This window comes from Pseudoliparis swirei, chromosome 24 (assembly GCF_029220125.1).
Source record: "Pseudoliparis swirei isolate HS2019 ecotype Mariana Trench chromosome 24, NWPU_hadal_v1, whole genome shotgun sequence".
In the NCBI taxonomy this organism is placed as follows: Eukaryota; Metazoa; Chordata; class Actinopteri; order Perciformes; family Liparidae; genus Pseudoliparis; species Pseudoliparis swirei.
In genome coordinates this window covers 4,259,372-4,279,189 of record NC_079411.1, presented here as the reverse complement: position 1 = coordinate 4,279,189, position 19,818 = coordinate 4,259,372, and the positions used below count along the sequence as shown (strand labels likewise).

The 19,818-nt window shown below is 46.4% G+C and overlaps 1 protein-coding gene across 1 annotated transcript in view; it reads left to right on the top strand.

The window, feature by feature from the left end:
- The window catches only part of grin2ab (glutamate receptor, ionotropic, N-methyl D-aspartate 2A, b), a 95,330-nt gene that overhangs the window by 19,754 nt on the left and 55,758 nt on the right, over window positions 1–19,818 (top strand). The window contains 2 exon segments of the mRNA XM_056410005.1: window positions 4,393–4,617; window positions 4,700–4,858. Of these exon segments, the coding sequence (XP_056265980.1) occupies window positions 4,393–4,617; window positions 4,700–4,858 (384 nt within the window).

Here is a 19,818-nt window from a genome sequence, read left to right as displayed (position 1 = left end):
ACGGGGGACCCTGAAGTGTTTTTCGACTTGTACTAGCGTTAGCTCGTTAGCTCCGGCGCTAACTCCGGGGGAAAGTCGGTGTGATCTCGTCCCGTCGGTTGGCGCTGACGCTGACGCTGATTTCTCGCGATAGGAGTGTAGCGGTGTGTGATTTCGCGGCGTATGCTAAGTGCTGCAGGAGCTGCAGGCTAGTCTGTGGGCGCGAGCTGGGAGAGCACTGACTTGCCTAACTGGCCTGATTAGACCGGGTGTGAGGTGACATGGATCAGATATACACACCAAGCCAGCCGGAAAGACAGATTGGCAGAATTGGAGGAAGAAGAAGAAAACAATTTATTCCGAGAAAAATGAATAAATATAGACGATGAGCATACAAGTTGGGCAAGGATGAAGAGAAACGGAGACGGTGGGTCACTGATGTGGACGTGGCGTTTCGGCCCTCCCGGGGTGTTTTTCAGCTCTGCTGGACTGCGGTGGTGCAATAAATTGTCCGAGATGCTGCGTGGCGTTCGCGTCGTGGTTTCATTAGCTCTCACTCAGCCCCGAGGTGCTCCACGCTGCATTCCCTCCCCTCTTCTGCCTCTCTCAGCTCTGCTCACCGCACAGTGGGAAACGGTAACGCGGAGAAAGCCCGACGTGGGTCCACGAGCTTGAGGTCCTCTCTGCATCCGACTGGAATGTGTTTGGGTTCGGATACGGGAGTTTGAAAAGAGATGTTGTTTTTCATCTCGGTACATGTAATGGATTGCGGAGACGTCGGAGCGCCCTCGGCGATCCGGAATGTTTTCCCTCATACGACTGGGGGACATCGGATGACATTTATTTCAGGGTTATTTTATCCATTAATAGCCGACACTTTGCTTTGAACGTTGCCCACAGGCATAGATTATGTGCAAATAAAGGCAGACAGTGGAAGAGAGATTTAGGGCGTCTCATGAAGCCAGATTAGCGCTTTAGCGGAAAGAAATAAAGTTAGGTTTAATGGGTGCACATTTTTTTTAACTGAATCAAGTGATTTTTTTAATAGTGGAGGACAGAAAAAGGACAGTAAACTCCCAGCTCCAGTTTTTGCCTATATTGTAATCTTTGAGACTAATAATTACATTCAGGCCACATATTTGAGTCACACTGTTTTGATTAAAGATAAAATACCAGCCACCTTTGAGAAAGCCGGCAGCTCATTTTTACAGCACTTCACTGCGTTGCTGAAGCCATGTTGAGAATACACAAGACTCCTGACATCCTGATAATCCTAAATATATTCCGTCCACAACACGGCAAAGTCGATTTCTAACTGGTTTCACAAGGTGTGACTCAACCACTTTTTTAAGCAGACAAAGATAGCAAGAAGTGGGAGTTCTTGCTTCTCTTGTAGGATGCAAAATACCAGCATGAAATACAGAGGAAACATCAGAGAAGAAGGGTGTTTTAGATAAATGAACGTGATGAAGTCCTTCAGCGCATGCATTGTAAACACCATGGACGGATTAAGAAACCACGGGCCCCTGGGCCTGGACGTGTCAAGGCCCCCCCCCCCCCCACCCGATACCGGAGCTGAGCAGACAACATAACGCGAATTATATGACCATGACATGAATGACTTAAGCCTAGCATATACCGGCTATGGCGCATCGTGTCATATCATCATATCAATACAAAGTTAATAACAGCTACTTCACGCAGAGGCTCTGGATTAGGGGCCCCCTGAGCTCATGGGCCCCTGGTGCCGGTAGGCTCGTTCGGTAATCCATCCCTCAGTAGGACTATTGGGGCCCTGTTACTGACATGAATGACTTAAACCCAGCATATACCGGCTACGGCGCATCGTGTCATATCATCATATTCATATCAATACAATGTTAATAACAGCGACGTCACGCGAGGAGGCTCAGGCCCAGGGGCCCCCTGAGCTCACGGGCCCCCTGAGCTCATGGGCCCCCTGAGCTCACGGGCCCCTGGTGCCGGTAGTCTCGTTGGGTAATCCATCCCTGAGTAGGACTATTGGGGCCCTGTTACTGACATGAATGACTTAAGCCTAGCATATACCGGCATACGGCGCATCGTGTCATATCATCATATTCATATCAATACAATGTTAATCACAGCGACGTCACGCGCGGAGGCTCAGGCCCAGGGGCCCCCTGAGCTCATGGGCCCCTGGGCCTGGGCCCGTAGGCCGTTGGTTAATCCATCCCTGCTCACACCCCTCCCTGGGAAGGAGGTTTGGCCGATTCACAGAATGGCTTAATTCTAAAATGAAAAAAAGAAATAATATAAAACAAATGAAATGAATAAAAAAGGAATTAAATACAGTATATATATATATATATATATATATATATATATATATATATATATATATATATATATATATATATATATATATATATACATATGGGGCAGCGAGACGCGGCGGACGCCGGCGAGACGCGATGCCGGCGAGCGCCGTCGGGACGCGGCGAGACGCGATGCGGCGAGACACGACGTCGGCGAGACGCCCCGGCGCGCAGATGAGCGAGGACCGAACCAGCGGACAAAAACTTCAACCAGCGGCAACACTTCAAAAGTAGCCCAATTCCGCGGGAAAACCGCGGACCTGGCAACACTGGTCGTCTCTCACTCAAAGGGGAACATACGGGTCTCTTTGCCTCGTGTCCAGGGGGGAAACAGCGCCCCCAAAGACTTGTGGCCAAAGATATATCGCATCGGAACTACCATAGAGACGTCTTTGAAGCGAGCATTGTGACGTCACTCAACCCACCAGTTCTAACTGGTTCTGTGCTTTGAAGTCGCCTGTGACGTCACGGACCAGCGAATCAGACTATGTAATACTAGTGATTTCTAGCAGACGGCACGGATCTGTGAGTCCGTAGGAGGCAGTAGGAGAAAGTTCTAGGGATTTGCCTGCCCTCCCTGAGTGTCGGCCATTGCCCACACACGTGGGGGGGTTTGTAGGCAAATTTCCTAAACTTTCCCGGGTGTAGAATCGCCTACACCTTCTGCAGGTGTGGGGGGGGGGGGGTCGGTTTGATTCACCTCGTGTGTCTCTGCCATAAGAATCCCTCACACCCCCTGGGAAGGAGGTTTGGCCGATTCATAGAATGGCTTAATTCTAAAGTGAAAAAAAGAAATAATATAAAACAAATGAAATGAATAAAAAAGGAATTAAATACAGTATATATATATACACATGGGGGGCAGCGAGACGCGATGACGGCGAGGCGCGATGCCGGCGAGACGCCGGCCGACGCCGGCGAGATGCCCCGGCCCGGTCTTGACTCGGGCCGTGACTTGTGACGTGTCAAGCCCCCCCCCCGCAACAAAACAAAAAAAGACCAACAAATGTAAAAAAGAAAAAAAGAAAAATATATTTTTTAAACATCGCTAACAAAACAGTCCGTATGGAACAACGATACCGGAGCTGAGCAGACAACATAACGCGAATTATATGACCATGACATGAATGACTTAAGCCTAGCATATAGGCCTACCGGCTATGGCGCATCGTGTCATATCATCATATCAATAGTAATACAAAGTTAATAAAAGCGACTTCATGCAGAGGCTCTGGCTTAGGGGCCCCCTGAGCTCATGGGCCCCTGGTGCCGGTAGGCTCGTTCGGTAATCCATCCCTCAGTAGGACTATTGGGGCCCTGTTACTGAAATGAATGACTTAAGCCCAGCATATACCGGCTACGGCGCATCGTATCATATCATCATATTCATATCAATACAATGTTAATCACAGCGATGTCACGCGCGGAGGCTTAGGCCCAGGGGCCCCCTGAGCTCATGGGCCCCTGGTGCCGGTAGGCTCGTTGGGTAATCCATCCCTGAGTAGGACTATTGGGGCCCTGTTACTGACATGAATGACTTAAGCCCAGCATATACCGGCTACGGCGCATCGTATCATATCATCATATTCATATCAATACAATGTTAATCACAGCGACGTCACGCGCGGAGACTCAGGCCCAGGGGCCCCCTGAGCTCATGGGCCCCTGGGCCTGGGCCCGGTAGGCCCGTTGGTTAATCCATCCCTGGTAAACACACACGGGCGGGTTATAGAAAGTCCTTCGAAAATTAACATACGATTTAAGCAGCTCAGTATTCTTTTACCAGGACAGTTTCCAAACAATAAACAACTGACAACATGGCAGAAGTCAATGACGGCAGGAATTCAGGGTTCAGTGTCTTGCTCAAGGGCACTCTGACGTGTGGACAGGAACCGCCCACCCTCCTGAGCCCACCCCTCAACATACAGCATGTCTCCCCTGTAGCTGACGCGCTGCTGGTAGCAGGCAGAACGCTGTCAGAGTAAAGACGTGTTGTTATGGTCTCTGGTATCAATTCAGTCTTGACAAGCTGTCACATCGTTGTTGTTGTTTCCAGGGTATGATGGGTGCAGTGGGCTGGATGTTGCTCCTCCTCTCCCAGATGATGGTGCCCGTGGCGTCCCAGAAGCCTCCGGGCCTCAGCGTGGGCGTGATCATGGGCCAGACGCGACTCATTCCCGACGAGGACCTCCGGCCGCCTCAGAGCCCCGACGACGCCCTCGACGTCTCCGTGGTGATCCTGAGGATCAACCAGACGGACCCGAAGTCTGTGATCACACAGGTGAGAGAGGCGGCGCACACTCACCTATAGTACACTCACGATCAAACACACACACACACACGGTCTCTTTCCATTCCCCAAGGTGTGCGAGCTTCTGTCGCGCTCTCGACTCCACGGCCTGGTGTTCGCCGACGGCACCGATCAGGAGGCCATCGCCCAGATCCTCGACTTCCTCTCCGTCCAGACGCAGCTTCCAGTCCTGGGAGTCTACGGAGGCTCCTCTATGATTATGGCTGACAAGGTGAGGGACGTAAAACAAAGCACAAACATACGCCTGCGTTTCTTTTGCGGGGGGATAAAGAGTGTTTGTGTTTTGGAGATTAGGGGGTTGTAATCCCTTCTCTCTGACTCCTTAATGTAGATAACGCTCTTCAACCCACACACTCTGCTCCGACACTTATTTCATTGACACACTTGGTGTTTATAAAGTCACATGACCTGAAATGCAGCTCACAATTCAACATAATCCACAAGGCCACAGCATGAAAAATGATATTCTCCATTTATCACATCATATATGTTATGAAGTGCCCCTTTTATATATATTTATATATTGTATACTGTATCCTCAGCTGGTGGGAATGAGAACGTAATGATGATGTAACATAAAAAACACAGCTTTACATTTTGCTTTCCAAGAGTTACATTTACCTCTTTGTTTGTGTGAGTAATGTGGTTCACTTCCGATTTATATATACATATATATAAATTTATATATATATTTATATATATATATACACTGTCCAAGGATGTGTATGTCAGCATGTTGTAGATTATGAAAATGACACACTAGGAGGTTTTGAAGCTTGTTTGTGTAACCACTGCTGCTCCGTCGGGTTATTTCTTTGTTTAAGTATAGAGTAGAAACACAGCCGACGTACTGGTGTGATGCCTGGTATCACTCATAGCTGCTTATTTAATTTAGCCTCAACTAAAGGTTACTGATTGCACATTTAAAAGTCCAGTATTCATAAGGTCAGTGGAAGTCTTTGCATAGAACATTCAGCATTCTCTGGCACATCTTTTTAAAATCGGTAACAAATGATCAAGCATTGTTTAAATATGTAATAATGCATTTTGCTGCTTGGTAGAAAACGGGGCTATGCAAAGCCTCCGGAAATCCTGAGCTCTATCCCCTTTAACGCTCTGCGGGGTGCCAGAAAAATAGACTTCCAGTTAAGAAAGAAGAAAAGAAGAGGAGATTTTCCTTCAAGGTTGTTGTATTTTATTTTATTGAAGATTGTTTTTATTTTGGCGTGACGCTTACTGCACAGTTGTGGACGTACATCTCTTGTCTCTCTGGCGCTGACTCCGCAGACCTCCCTCACTGACAGACGGACTAAAGAAGCTTTGATGAAAACACAACTGGTTCTTTAGCTTCCTAAGTCTCTCGGGGCGCGGCAGCCGAAACACAAGAACCAATAACTGCAGCAGTACGGCAACCTTTTGAAGTAGTAATCGTTACTGTGTGTGTGTGTGTGAGAGAGAGAAAAGACCAGAAAAGCCGAATTATAGGAGAGGCCGTGAGAGTTGGCTCGAAGGTTTGGGGAGTGAAGGTCAGCGGCTTAAACCTCCCACTGGTTACAAAATGATAGGGGGAATGTATAAATTGTGGGTTTTTTATTATTATGCCGCCTTCAATTGTCGATGTGCCATTAAGCGAGGCACTTAACCCCCCGCTGCTCTAATTGAACCGCTCGGCGGACAAAAAAAGAACCAGAGTGCGGTCACTCTCGGCAGCTCCCAGGTGTAACTAACGACCCCGCTGCAGCTGTTCCTGAGGCCTGTCCTGTAAATAAAGAACTCAACCTGCCTGGGGTAAATTCAGAGCAACAGCAGCCCACTGGCAGGCGAGTACGGAGGCTCAGTGAGTCAGCAGAGCACTTGGAAAAAACGACCATTAGTACACTGGTGTTTCCTCTCAAGTTCTGCTGTGTGTGTGTGTGGTCGTTGTAGTTCTTATTTAAATGCACCATGAGGACATAGGTCAGATGCGCGGCGGGAAGGTGTGAGGGGATATTGATGTTTTTCCTCCCCTGTATCGCCCGGATCCATATTTGAATATTTCCTTTGTGCTTTGCAGTTATCGGTTGGTACCGTTATCGATGGATTTCCTTCTGGATTAATCAATGTTTTCAAAATGGTGGAAACTGCTCAGGAGAATACATGACTATAAGTTTATACACAGGCTGCATTATACACATTTTATGAAGAGAAAGTGGTCTTAAACTCTCTCAATGTATTAAATGTCATAAAGAAATTGGCACCTTCCAAGATTTTTCTTTTTGGTCCGACCCGACGCTCCAAAAAACGCAAATATCGCACATTTTAAATGACGTGAACCCAGCAAATAAGATGACAACACGGATTCATTGATTATCAAATCTGTGGCAATTATTCATCCGACGCTGTGCCCCGTTCCCGCCTCCAACGCCCAGCGAGGCCATCATGACTCACTCTCTATTAGCTCCTCCCATTCATTTCAGAATACAGTACACACGTGAGCGCCAACGCTGTGAGAAAAACAGCAACTTTCTTCTTCGACGCAGCTTCTCTGTGCGTCTGTTGCTTACTGCCGTTTAATCTGGAGGATGGAAAGGAATCCCAGTGGGCTGGTAACAATTCATCCTGATTACTGTGGGCTAACAAACAGCCTTGTGCCTTTTTTCTCCGTCTCCACATGCACATGGGTTCTGTTAACGCGGCAATCAATTCCACGGTATGGGAGTGGGGGGAAACAAATGAGCTGCTCGTCCCTCGTTACCGTGGTTATCCTGGCTCGGTGCACTAGCACAGTCTACGCGTGATGTTTAGACGGAGAGCGGCAAAAAGAAAGAAAGAAGAAAAAAAAAACGGAAAGATGAGGACGGTGCCAAGAGAATACAGAAAAAGAACTCCGGCAGGCAGGCAAGTGCTCTAAAATAATGGATGTGCGTGGAGGTGGGCAGTGCGAGTGTGAACCGCTCGGTGTTAAAGCAGCATAAAGCTGCCAAGATGCACACTTAACTGTCATGAAGTGTCACATCGCATGTTGAGTCTTTCTCCACTTGTCTTTTTTTATCAAGAGCTGTCCGCAGAGAGCCGTCAACCGACCGCACAAACGGGAGCGGGCGTCGCCGGCGTCCCCGAGATCTGTGATAAATCAGATTGTGCAGAGCGGTAACTCAGTGCAACGAGTTTTTAAAAAGGACTGTTTATATTTGTCAAAATGTTCCCGAGTTTACACACACACACACACACACACACACACGGTGGGGGTGGGGGGGGATTTCTGAGCTCAGTTTAAATATTTCCCGAGTAACTTTTTATATTTTGAACTGCTTTTCAGTCGGGGATAAAGGTGTTTGTTTCTGGGGAGGTCAAACAGGAATGTTGTTGTTGTTTATTTGTGTGTGTTTTGGGGTCCACTTGTTAACCCTCTGCATTATTGAGTCCACCAATACCGCTGGGTCACAATATTGTGCAAAAAAAGAAATTTTTCTACATAAATACATATAATCATAAACACCCTTCATGCTCCTCACACAGACGCTCGCCACCTTACGCCGTCTTTGATGTCCGGCGCTGCAATTAAGTCCCACTCATCCGCCGCCCGCTGTTCAACAAACTGCCGACATCACGAGTTAGACCCCCGGACCCCCATATCACCAGCTTTCACACTGATGTTTAACATGAAGCTCGCAAATGTCCTCAGAATAGTTTACAAGCACTAAACACGTCTGCGTGAATAGTAACTGTGTTCACAATGAAGCGAGGAATGAATAAAAGAAACGACGGGTGTATAAATAATAACCTACAGGCATAAGTGAGGTTTGTTTACTGTGTGGGTGTGATTTTAAAATGAAACATTGATCTTCTAGCCAGGGATGAACCTCGCCATATAATATCGTTTTTGCATTCGGGTGTTTGGTTGTTGCCTCCGCTGAGACGACGCCCCCCAACACAATCGAAGAATCCTCCATTTGTGTTGAGCCATTTGTTTTTTGTATTCCCCTAAATGAAAACAACAGGATCGATGTCACAACGGGTTCAAAGCTCTCACCCTTTCAATTGTGTGTGTGTGTGTGTGTGTGTGTGTGTGTGTGTGTGTGTGTGTGTGTGTGTGTGTGTGTGTGTGTGTGTGTGTGTGTGTGTGTGTGTGTGTGTGTGTGTGTGTGTGTGTGTGTGTGTGTGTGTGTGTGTGTGTGTGTGTGTGTGTGTGTGTGTGTGTGTGTGTGTGTGCCCAGGAGAGCAACAGCATCAGTTTGGGTGATGTCGTTGGCTTTACCTCCATATGCGCTCACTCATGACCCCTTTGTCCTTGTTCATCACTTCTTTTTGACTCGTGCTTCGTGGCGGAGGGGGGGGGGGGCGTCACAGGGTCACAAGGTCACAGGGCATAGCGTAGGAACACGAACATGCGTCTTCTTTCTGCTTTGTTGCGATGCTGCCCTGTGTGTTTGTGTGTGTGTGGGGGGAGGGGGTGTATGAGTGTGTGTGTGTCGGTCTGGGATGTCCCATATCAGTCGGGGCCATTTGCCCAGGTCTCTGCTGAGTCGCTTTAATGTCCAGCAGCCGCTCCCCTCGCCTGCTGTCACGAGACGCAGCCGTTCAGTCACTCCCCGTCCGTCGCCTCCTTCACCTCCTCCGGCCCCGTGTCTCTTTCTCCCTCGCCCCCCACACATCTCCATCTCCCCCTCGCCTCGCGCCCGTCTCTTCATTTTTTGCCTGCCAGTCGGTTCTCCCGCTCTCGGCTGTTTTTCCACGGCGGCCGGTGAGAGGAGCGGTCGGCTGCGTTCGGCGGCTTTGGGAAATGTCGCTTTAGCCTCGAACCCCCGTGACGCGAGAGTAGAGGATGGGTTTGTGTGTCTGTGTGCGAGAGAAAGGGAGGGAGGGAGGGAGTAGCTGGGTTTATGTGGTTACTATGGTGACTCAACCCGACTACAGCATTTAGAACTGTTGTGCCTGCTGCTCAGGGACTCTGGCTGCATCGACACCACGGGTATTCATATCCATATTACGTCCATACTGTGATATGAGACTCCATGTGGTCTTGGGATATCGTAATACCAAGTGTCTTTTCCCGTTTAACCGCATCACAGTGAAGAAATCTAATTAAAATCTTAGTCGCTGTATCAAATGTACCTGTTAGTTTTAATCATATTCAGTTAATTTGTTGTGAACTCAATGTCTGGTTGACTGAGTCTTATCTTAAAACTGTAATTATTACCTTCGCATTGAAAATGCGGAAGGTAATGTTTTGATCGCCGTGTATTTATTTGTATGCGTGCGTGCGTTTTATTCGCATAAGTCAAAAAGTATTAAACCGAATCGCATGAAATTTGGTGGGATGATTGGTTATTATCCGGGGACCATTTGATTAGATTTTGGGATCGATCGGGTCAAAGGTCAAGGTCATGAAAAGGTCAAAATCTTCTTTTTACCATAGCGCGGTCAATTTTTATCCAATTGGATGCAACTAATGCCAACATGTTCATAATTCAATGCCCAATCTTGTGATATGTTGAGTGTTTCACAGGAGACCATGTGTCTGCAGTGACATCACCATGTCTTGTCTTGTCATTGGGAAGCTGTTACACAACCAGAAGAGGGGGGGTGAGCGTTGCGCGTGCATACAGCATTTAACGGAGCAGCGCGTGCGCTCTGATCGCTCTTTTAATGAAGTATCGATACTAAAAATATGCTAAATCACATGGTTTTTAACGTATGGGTACTTTGTTAGCATCGCTACACCGTGCAGCGTGACAGCAGCAGATGTAGCAGACTAACATTCAAGCTAACCTAACGTCCCAAACGCTGTGGACATCTGAACGCTGATTGGCCGAGACGCGACACGTCCCATCAAAGATGTTCTATTGCAAAGAGCACCACTTCACATTTTCTCCGCGTCTCACTGCAATCTCAACGGCAGCAGGCCATGTGAAAAAAATAATAAATTGGAACGCGTCTCTGGTATTGTTCAGGGGGCCGGTCCAAATGGGGAGGCGGGCCGTAGTTTGGGGACCACTGGTCATGAGACTGCCATGAGACCGTCATGAGACCGTCCCGCCTCATCGTCCGTTTGAACTCTCTTTTCATCTGATGTTCCCTCCACGTCTCGGCACACTCACACTTTAGTCCTCTCATTTTTACTCCGCTGTCTGTCGGTGACGTTTTTGGAGGTTTTTCCCTCATCAACCCACCACGGGCCACGCCGCTCATCCATTTGACGCGCTCGTTACTTTTCTGATGCTCAATCACAGCAGAGAAGATATCGATTTACTTTAAAAGCCCTTCACCACCGGACAGGTTTATTAAAGTTCAGACACAATATTTGAACACATTGAAGGAAAACCAACGCGTGTTGGCCTCCTTTTGTCAAGATTATTGATTTTAACAAGATGAACAATACCACGTTGTTTTAACTAAATGATCGGCTGATACAATCATGCCCAAAAAAATACCAACTGAGGAAGAGTAGCAAGAAAAAAAGTGAACAATAAGACTTGTATCACATTTCTGGTGCCCAGGTTGGCAGAGGGCAGTTTACGCGTATCTTTTAATTCGCTGCAATTGTCGTTGTTGTAATCACTGAATTGATTTTCAGCCATTACTGAAATGTTGATGATGGGAAAGAGAACACAATCTAGTTTTTTAAAGAAGGAGAGGCGCGTCTTCGTACGCTGCTCAGACAGACGATGAGAAATCCAGTTTTTCTTATCTGGGAAAATTGTAGATGAAGACGAAACACACAACATAGAAGAAGAAGAAGAAGAAGAAGAAGAAGAAGGAGGAAAGAGGGGGAGGAGGAAGAAGAAGGAGGAGGAAAGAGGGGGAGGAGGAAAGAGGGGGAGGAGGAAGAAGAAGGAAGAGGAGGAGGACGGAGAAGAAGGAGGAGGAGGAGGAAAAGGAAAGGGGGAGGAGGAAGAAGAAGAAGAAGGAAGAGGAGGAAGGAGGAGGAGGAAGAAGAAGGAGGAGGAAAGAGGGGGAGGAGGAGGAAGAAGAAGGAGGAGGAAAGGGGGAGGAGGAAGAAGAAGGAAGAGGAGGAGGAAAAGGAAAGGGGGAGGAGGAAGAAGAAGGAGGAGGAAAGGCGAGGAGAAAGAGGAGGAGGAAGGAGGAGGAGGAAAGAGGGGGAGGAGGAAGAAGAAGAAGGAAGAGGAGGAAGACGGAGAAGGAGGAGGACGGAGAAGAAGAAGAAGAAGGAGGAAAGAGGGGGAGGAGGAAGAAGGAGGAGGAGGAGGAGGACGGAGAAGAAGAAGAAGGAGGAGGAGGACGGAGAAGAAGAAGAAGAAGAAGAAGAAGAAGAAGCAGAAGCGCTCACGTCCAACGACCGAGAGCACGTGTTTCCTGCTCGTCTGGCACACATGCAAACACGACTGTCTTCATGCTTTACAACCAGACAATGGTTGCTATTTGTGCGTTATGGGCTTTTGTGTGTAGCAATTAAAATAAGACTAACATGCCAATTACAATGATGGGCTACTAAAACACACACAGGCTGTATTTAATGTGGGGAAATGCCAAAAGTCCAACATTTTAGTGACGACGCTGCGTTCCCCCATTTACTCGTATTTGATCTTCATGAACAGAAGCGGATTGGTTTGAAAGTCTTTATTTGTCGTAATGCACAATTTCAATCGAGTAAATATAATCTGAATGTGTTTATTTGTATCGCTAGATATCCTTGATCACAAACTTTCATATCTGTGCATAAATTATTGTTCTCGGGCAACTGCAGTTAGAATATTGGAATAAACTATAGTAAATATTAAACAGAATAACATGAAAAATAAATAGAAGATGATATGGAATACAATAACCTGCTTTGTGCGCAGGTAACTGTTTTGAAGAAAGTTAACGGGAGTCGATGGGACACAAAGTGTCAGCAGTTAACTCACCAACTCCAGAAGACGACCGGCAGCAGTCGCTGCGGCACGACTCTCGGGCTCTTCTGGGTTTTTGTTTTTTTTAATCTTTATTTTGTATTTCACAAACCAAAAACAGCCCTCGGTGAAACTCTCGGCGTCATGGAGCGTCTGGCTTCCCGTTGACATTGCCCAGGCAAAAAATAGTCGGTCCCAGCTGATCTCCGACAGCTCGGTGTTCACGGCCCCGGCGTCCAATCACGACAGCCTATGAGCCTCTGCTTCGTCCCCTCGGTGCTGACGCCGGCTCACGCGAGTCGAGCTTTGACACTGACAACCAGTGGCGGTCATAGGGGGGGGGGGGGGGGGGGCGAGGGCGGCAGCAACGGGTTGCCCTTTTTCCACTTGGGTGCAAATTGCCCTTTTCAACTGGCAATCGGAACTATTCAGGCCGTGCCCCGGCCCTCTCATAGGGCGTGACCTTTCTCTGGCTCAGCTGCGTTAGAGTTAGCGCTCGTATGTACACTACCGTTCAAAAGTTTGGGGTCATCCAGACAATTTTGTGTCTTCCATGAAAACTCACTTTTATTTATCAAATGAATTGAAAATTGAATAGAAAATATAGTCAAGACATTGACAAGGTTAGAAATAATGATTAATATTTGAAGTATTAATTTTGTTCTTCAAACTTCAAGCTCAAAAGGAAGGCCAGTTGTATAGCTTATATCACCAGCATAACTGTTTTCAGCTGTGCTAACATAATTGCACAAGGGTTTTCTAATCAGATATTAGTCTTCTAAGGCGATTAGCAAACCCAATGTACCATTAGAACACTGGAGTGATAGTTGATGGAAATGGGCCTCTATACACCTCTGGAGATATTTCATTAGAAACCAGACGTTTCCACCTAGAATAGTCATTTACCACATTAACAATGTATAGTGTGTACTTTTGATTAATGTTATCTTTACTGAAAAAACAGTTCTTTTCTTTGAAAAATAAAGACATTTCTAAGTGACCCCAAACTTTTGAACGGTAGTGTATGTATATATATATATATATATATATGTATATATGCAAATGTTAGAATGAGATGACCTTGACGTAACAAACCCCAGATGCAATGACACCTCGCTGCAGTAAAACTCATTCCACACGTCAAGGAACGTGTCTTTGGGTTTGAACACAGCTGATTGGAAGGCGAAGCGACAGGTGTCTCTGGGTTCTGGCAGGTGTGCAAAAGTCTGACTCACTCATTGTTTGTTTGCTCGCCGGTGAGCGGCTGCCGGAGGCGTCCGCCTCCCCTCAGCCGGTGGCTGCAGCTGTTTGACGAACACGCATCGAGGTGGCGCCGCCGCGGCGTCCGTCTGTGTGCCGCGCGGCAGAGCAGCAGGACGGCGTCCTGCGTCTCGCGCACAATGAGACGGTTACCTCCGCCGGACCTGCTGTCGCTGCACCTGCGGTTTCTTTCCGGTTTGAGGAATCACTTCCGATCTCGTTTACTCGACCTCAAACACGCTTCACGCCAACAAGCCGTCTGCATTGTTGGATCTTTGTCTTCATGTCTCCGCAGACTCCGCCCCTCCGCTGCCACACTCCCTCATACACACGTCACTTTCCAGCTTCCCCTTCCCCTGCATCACTCTCTTATATCCCTTTTTTATTTTTCAGTCATCCTTCATGTCTTGTATTGCTCCCTATTCTTCTCGTCACCGCGCCATCCTCTTCCCTTTCCTCTTCTCTTGTCATCCCCTCCCCTCTTGCTCTTCTCCTTCTCTCACGCCCCAGTTGGGGAGCACAATGAGATGGCAATGGCAGGACTGGTGTGTGTGTGTGTGTGTGTGTGTGTGTGTGTGTGTGTGTGTGTTGTCTGTGTGACACCACAGCAGCTCTATAGTCGCTCTCTCTTTTTTAATCCCGTGCTCACAGACCATAGTGCTATTTTAAGATTCTATATACCTTTTTTTAAAGAAGCTTCAAGGGGGAAAGCTTCGCCATGTACTGTGTGTGTGTGTTGGGGGGGGGGGGGGGGGGGGGTCTGCATGTGTATGTTTCGGACCAGCTGATAACTCCTATAAGCCAATAGGGTTCATGTCTGAATTATTCCTAGAAAAACGCGCCTGCATTTAAATCCTATTTTAAATGGAAAGATTGTATATCTGGTAAATAAACGTCTCCTTGGACGTCACTGGTTAGAATTTAAGTCTATTTGTGGACTTAATCTGTTTAATCCTTCTTTTTTAAATTTGTACTATTCTCAGCACATTTACCTTTCTGCCGAATAGGCTACAGTAAAATAAGTCAAATATTTAGAGTCACAGCTGATTAATAATGAAACCGGTAGGATCTCCAGACAATAAGCCCGCTCATTATCGCCACCGCAACACAACATCGCCGGCGCTGACGCGTGCGATCGCTCGTCTTTCATCATTTATTCATCCGGCACCGGCACAGAGGACCGACACTTTATTCTGCTTATGCGGTGGCACTTTCTTCCATTTCTGAAATAATGTACCCTTTTTAAACCATTAACACGTGAGGAGAGAAGCTCGGCGCCGACACCTGGACTCCTCGGAGAGGAAGGCGTGACACCGGAACGAATGAAAACGCAGTTACTGAATAGAATGCTGGGAAACGTCAGGAATTAGATAGTTCTGACCTCAGGCCTCGAAATACGTCGTTGGATGATCGGCTCCGTTCAGGTTAGGGATGAGAGCAACGGGATTATTCACTGATGGCAATAATTGGTCCACTTTAGGGCAGCAGAGTGAGCTGTAAACACAACCTAATGAAGTTGCTATGGTAGATGTGTTGGTAAACAGCTTCCTAGTTTAACATCCAGCGGGCACGCGATGATTCATTAGCATTCATTTTAATTAACGTTTGATGCAACTGTTCTTTTTATCTCTGTTTCTCCAAAATATATTCTAACAAATAGCTGGAAATGAGTTTGACGAACCAAAACAACGAGCTGAAAGATGATTAAAAAAAAAGAGTGAGTGGTTCTCTGTGGGTTCCTCAGTAGTCAGTGTTAAACATTATATTTATATATATTTATGATATTGTAATATTTCATTATATTTTGTTAGATCATCGTACAGTCACAGTTAGTACATTACATTCATCTCCCAGACGCCAGGATCCCCAAACCGTCTGGATGGTCGTACTTTAGAAAAAAGCCGTGCCTCTGAACCAGAGAACCGTGTGTGCCATTAAGAAAATCTATTTTAATTCAAATAAGTACATTACTAAACAGTTTTACTGTTTGGCATTGCAGTCTCCTGGCTGCTCTTAAATCACATTTAAATGTAATACTACAGTGCGTGGCCTAACTTAAAACGAGAGTCAGATGATGGTTATTACTCGCAGTATGCTTCATCCATATTCTTTTCTTCTTCTAATCACCGGTTGGCGAACAATCTGAGGTTCAGCGTCTCGCTCGAAGACATTTAAACATAGGAGGAGATCGGATCAGATAATCCTTCATTGGTCCCGCGGCGGGGACGTTTAAGGATAGGAGCAGCGCCACCATCGGCTGTGATGTATGAACGTGTAATTTCATCTGTAAATCCAGCAGTTGGATAAATATAAAGAGTGGTGTGGCGTACTGTCGTGTTTTGGTTCAAACAAACGACCTCGTGCGGCTCTCTGGACCGGACGCTCTCGCGGGTCCCGTTCCACTCTGATAGGCCCCGCCCTCCTCCCTTTCCGAGTCGCCCCGGTGTTTGCCGTACCGATGGCGACCACATTCGTCTTTTCCGCCGGAAGGTTCCGCGGTCCCGAGTCGCCCTGAGCGCTCTCTTTCGTAGCGGAGGCTGTCTCCGACATCAAAACCCACAAACCTGCCTCTCGACATGATCCCCACGAGCCTCCTTCAGGGAGCGCTTGATACCGTCGGCCCGAGTGTCATCTCCACCGCAAATAGCTTGGCGGCCACCGGGGCCGTTTCACCCCGGTCCTCCTGCCTCCTGTAGACATTATATAATCTCAGACCCATTTACATTTTAATACTGTTTTTTAAATTCTTTATATACTGTGTGTAACTGTAACGTTTGAAATCTTAATAGGAATCTGTCTGTCTGGTTTTCAGGAGTTGTCTCATTTGAGACGACCTCCTTCTGACCCCTGTTATTTACCTCTTAGACTCCAAGGATGCCTTCAATGTGGTAAATAATGACATAACGGAGAGGCTGGAGCATAGGGTCGGTGTCATAACTGAGAATAAGCATTTAGACAATTTTTACATCGGCCTTGCCTCGGTTCTCCCTCGGGGTTCAATTCCAAATGGATTTATCTTCCTCAGTTTGCTGCACCACTGAGTCATATTATTGAGACGTGTCCTCTCGTTGTTATACAGACGGCACACAGCGGGAGGTCCTGCTAAAGCCCACTGATCTGCACAATAAAAAATAAAAAACTTCTTTATGACAAATTCTAAGAGGAGTTTAAGAGTGTATATCAAGGTTTGTGAATCCCGGATGTTTACCTTTTTAGTTCTTCATCTAAAAATAACCTCCGCCATCCAGCAAGCTGTGCGAAAGAACATCAGAAATCTAAAGCCTGGAAGCTGAACTCTATAAGTTTCCTCCCGCCGCCGTCGTCCTCGGTGTCGAGAAGGGATCGAAACGAGGTTTGAACTACGACAAAGACGCTGGAATTGTTCTGGATGATTCTGCGGAGGTCTTTTATTTAATCGGCCGATGAACCTGGATAACACACCGGCTCGGCATACTCGATTTAACAGCAGGTCAAGAGATCATTTCCGAATAAGTTAATTAAAGTCAAACTATCGTAATCCCAGCGGGGAGCTGTGTCCTCTGTTTGACCAGACTGGAGGAGACCGCCGCCCCACTGGGCTGTGCATGGTGAAGACATGCTGCACAGACATCGATTGAGGAATGGAAACTGCTGATTTAGCTTATTTTAGCATTAGATTTCTTGAAATATACTAATATTGACATTGTTCCCCTCCAGGCACATGAGTACTCCATGAATAATTAGAGTTTTGAAATTGCCTTTCCACACACAAAAAAGTTATAAATATTCTCGACGTCTACTCCCTCATTGAGGAAGCCGTGCATATGCAAATAATATTCATTTTCTATTCTCGGTGTATGTGCACTGGGGGCTTCACGTCTCCACATCACACATCCGCAACGCTCGTACAGACGCATCTTAAAACTCCCGTTCGAGATGAGGCGAGATAAACTTTCCCTCTTGTCAAACTCTGCACATACATCATGCGGCACATTGAAGGTCAGAGCGAGGTCATTATAAGCAGAACACGTTTTGTTTTGTGGAGCGGTGGGGGACTTTCATTTTCACTTTATTGAATCTCTCGAGGAAATGTGACCTCTGAATTTGACCCAGAGCAGGTGGGATCTCAAACACAACCCCCCCCCCTTCCCTCAGTCGCCAGTTATCGACGTTGCATTTTAAACATTCCCGGCCGGATTACTGTAAATCCTTGCGCATTTGGAACGGTCCGTCCTCCCATGGCCACAAGTCGGCTGCCAAACATACAACTGTGTCCAGAAAGATGGACCGCATTTTGCCCGCATATGCCGTCGTACAGATGTGGCGCGAAAGACATGATGTTGTTTCTAAACGCTCTCCGGAAGGTTGCTTCCCTTTTTTTCCCCCCCGTGACGAGGTTTTTTTTCTTCTATTTCTTGGGAGTTTTTCTTGATCCGAAGTGACAGGGATGTCGTGTGCGTACGGACTGCAAAGCCCTCTGAGGAAAATTCTTAATTTGTGATATTGGGCGATACAAAATCAACTGAATTAAATTTAATTAAATGTGTTTCCTTTCCTTTTAGAGCTCTTAGTGCTGTCAGAAGTGGCCTTATAATGTTCTAAACTCAAGGAGAAAGCATTTTTATTGTTGCTCTCTGTAGATGATTGTCATATTCTGTTACTGGGATCAGCCCTTCAATGTGTAGATGTGTAAATAAATGTGTGTGTGTGTGTGTGTGTTCTCAGCACCAGCATTGCTTATACACACCACTCGTACATCCTAATAGAGTATCAAATAGCCCTTTTATGTCCCAGGAGAACTCTTCGACATACGGAGCGTCTATATTTCTCCCAAGCCTCAGTTGTGGATGGTGATGGTGATGTTAGTATTGAAGGCCGATGATGACCATGGCAGTGATAATGATGACTATATGACGAGGATGAGTAGTGGAGTTCCTGTGGGGCCCTTACAGCAGCATGGAGGTTGTTTTCTGTTTCTAGATTATTATTTTTTATTCAAAAAGATTCCATGTTTCTCTCTCTATGCAATATTCATACTATATGGAAACAATGAATAGTAAACACAGGTACATCAAAATATAATCTACATTAATAATGTGTATAATTAAAGAGTCTCGTGTCTGAAAAACAACACAGGGCCGTTCCCTGCAGTGTGTGTCTGCATGGGCGGGTTCACGTCCCAAATGTTACTAATAAGGTGGAATTGATTCCATTTCAGTGTTATTGTTTGAATATGTTCTCTGTGATCCGGTTCACGAATTACTAGTTGTTTTTGTGTTAACACACCGCAGAGGAAAAACAGAATGGGGAACGCTGTTCATCCCAAGTATGTAGTTAGACGGTGATGTGGGAAAACCAATCAAGGCAAACCATTAACACAAATATATGATAAACAAGGCACCAACGTGAATATTAATTCATGGTACATTGTATCATCAATGTGGTCGTATGATGCAGGTTAGATTTGTTTAGACCTTTGGCATGCGGGACGAAAACTAACCAACACAAATTACACCATTGCCATAAATCGATCTCCGGTTCGGTCATTACACCCCAACAAGAGCCACTCATCCATAAGTAATAGAGCGCTTGCTGGTTTGTAAATATGATGTTAATACGTTGTGTTATTGTTGGGGAGAATACAGATTATCTGTGTGGCTGAGAGATTGTTGAAGCCCATTACGGTAATTGTCTCGTCTAATATTCACAGTCAGATCCCCGGTGGCTCGATGCTTCATGATGATGAATTTAGAGGAGTGCGAAGCCCCATTTAAAAATTCATAACCTGTTGTGAAACACTGTGTATGACCGAAACATAGAGGCATCGGATGAAATCATGCCGGGTCGCCAGGAACTCGACCAGCCCCAGAGCAATACCGCATTTGTCCACAGGGGCCGCCAAAAACAACACAACATGAAAATACCTTGGAGTGACCGTAACATGGTCCGAAAATATGATAAGTGTGGAACTGCTCCAGTCGATTAATTCAGAATTTCTTTGGAGGTGTACAAATATTAATTTCACTTTCCTAGACATTGAAAACAACATATTGGAGTTCCTAATTTCTGTGGTGTTTCCCTTGTAATGAACCTGGTGGGG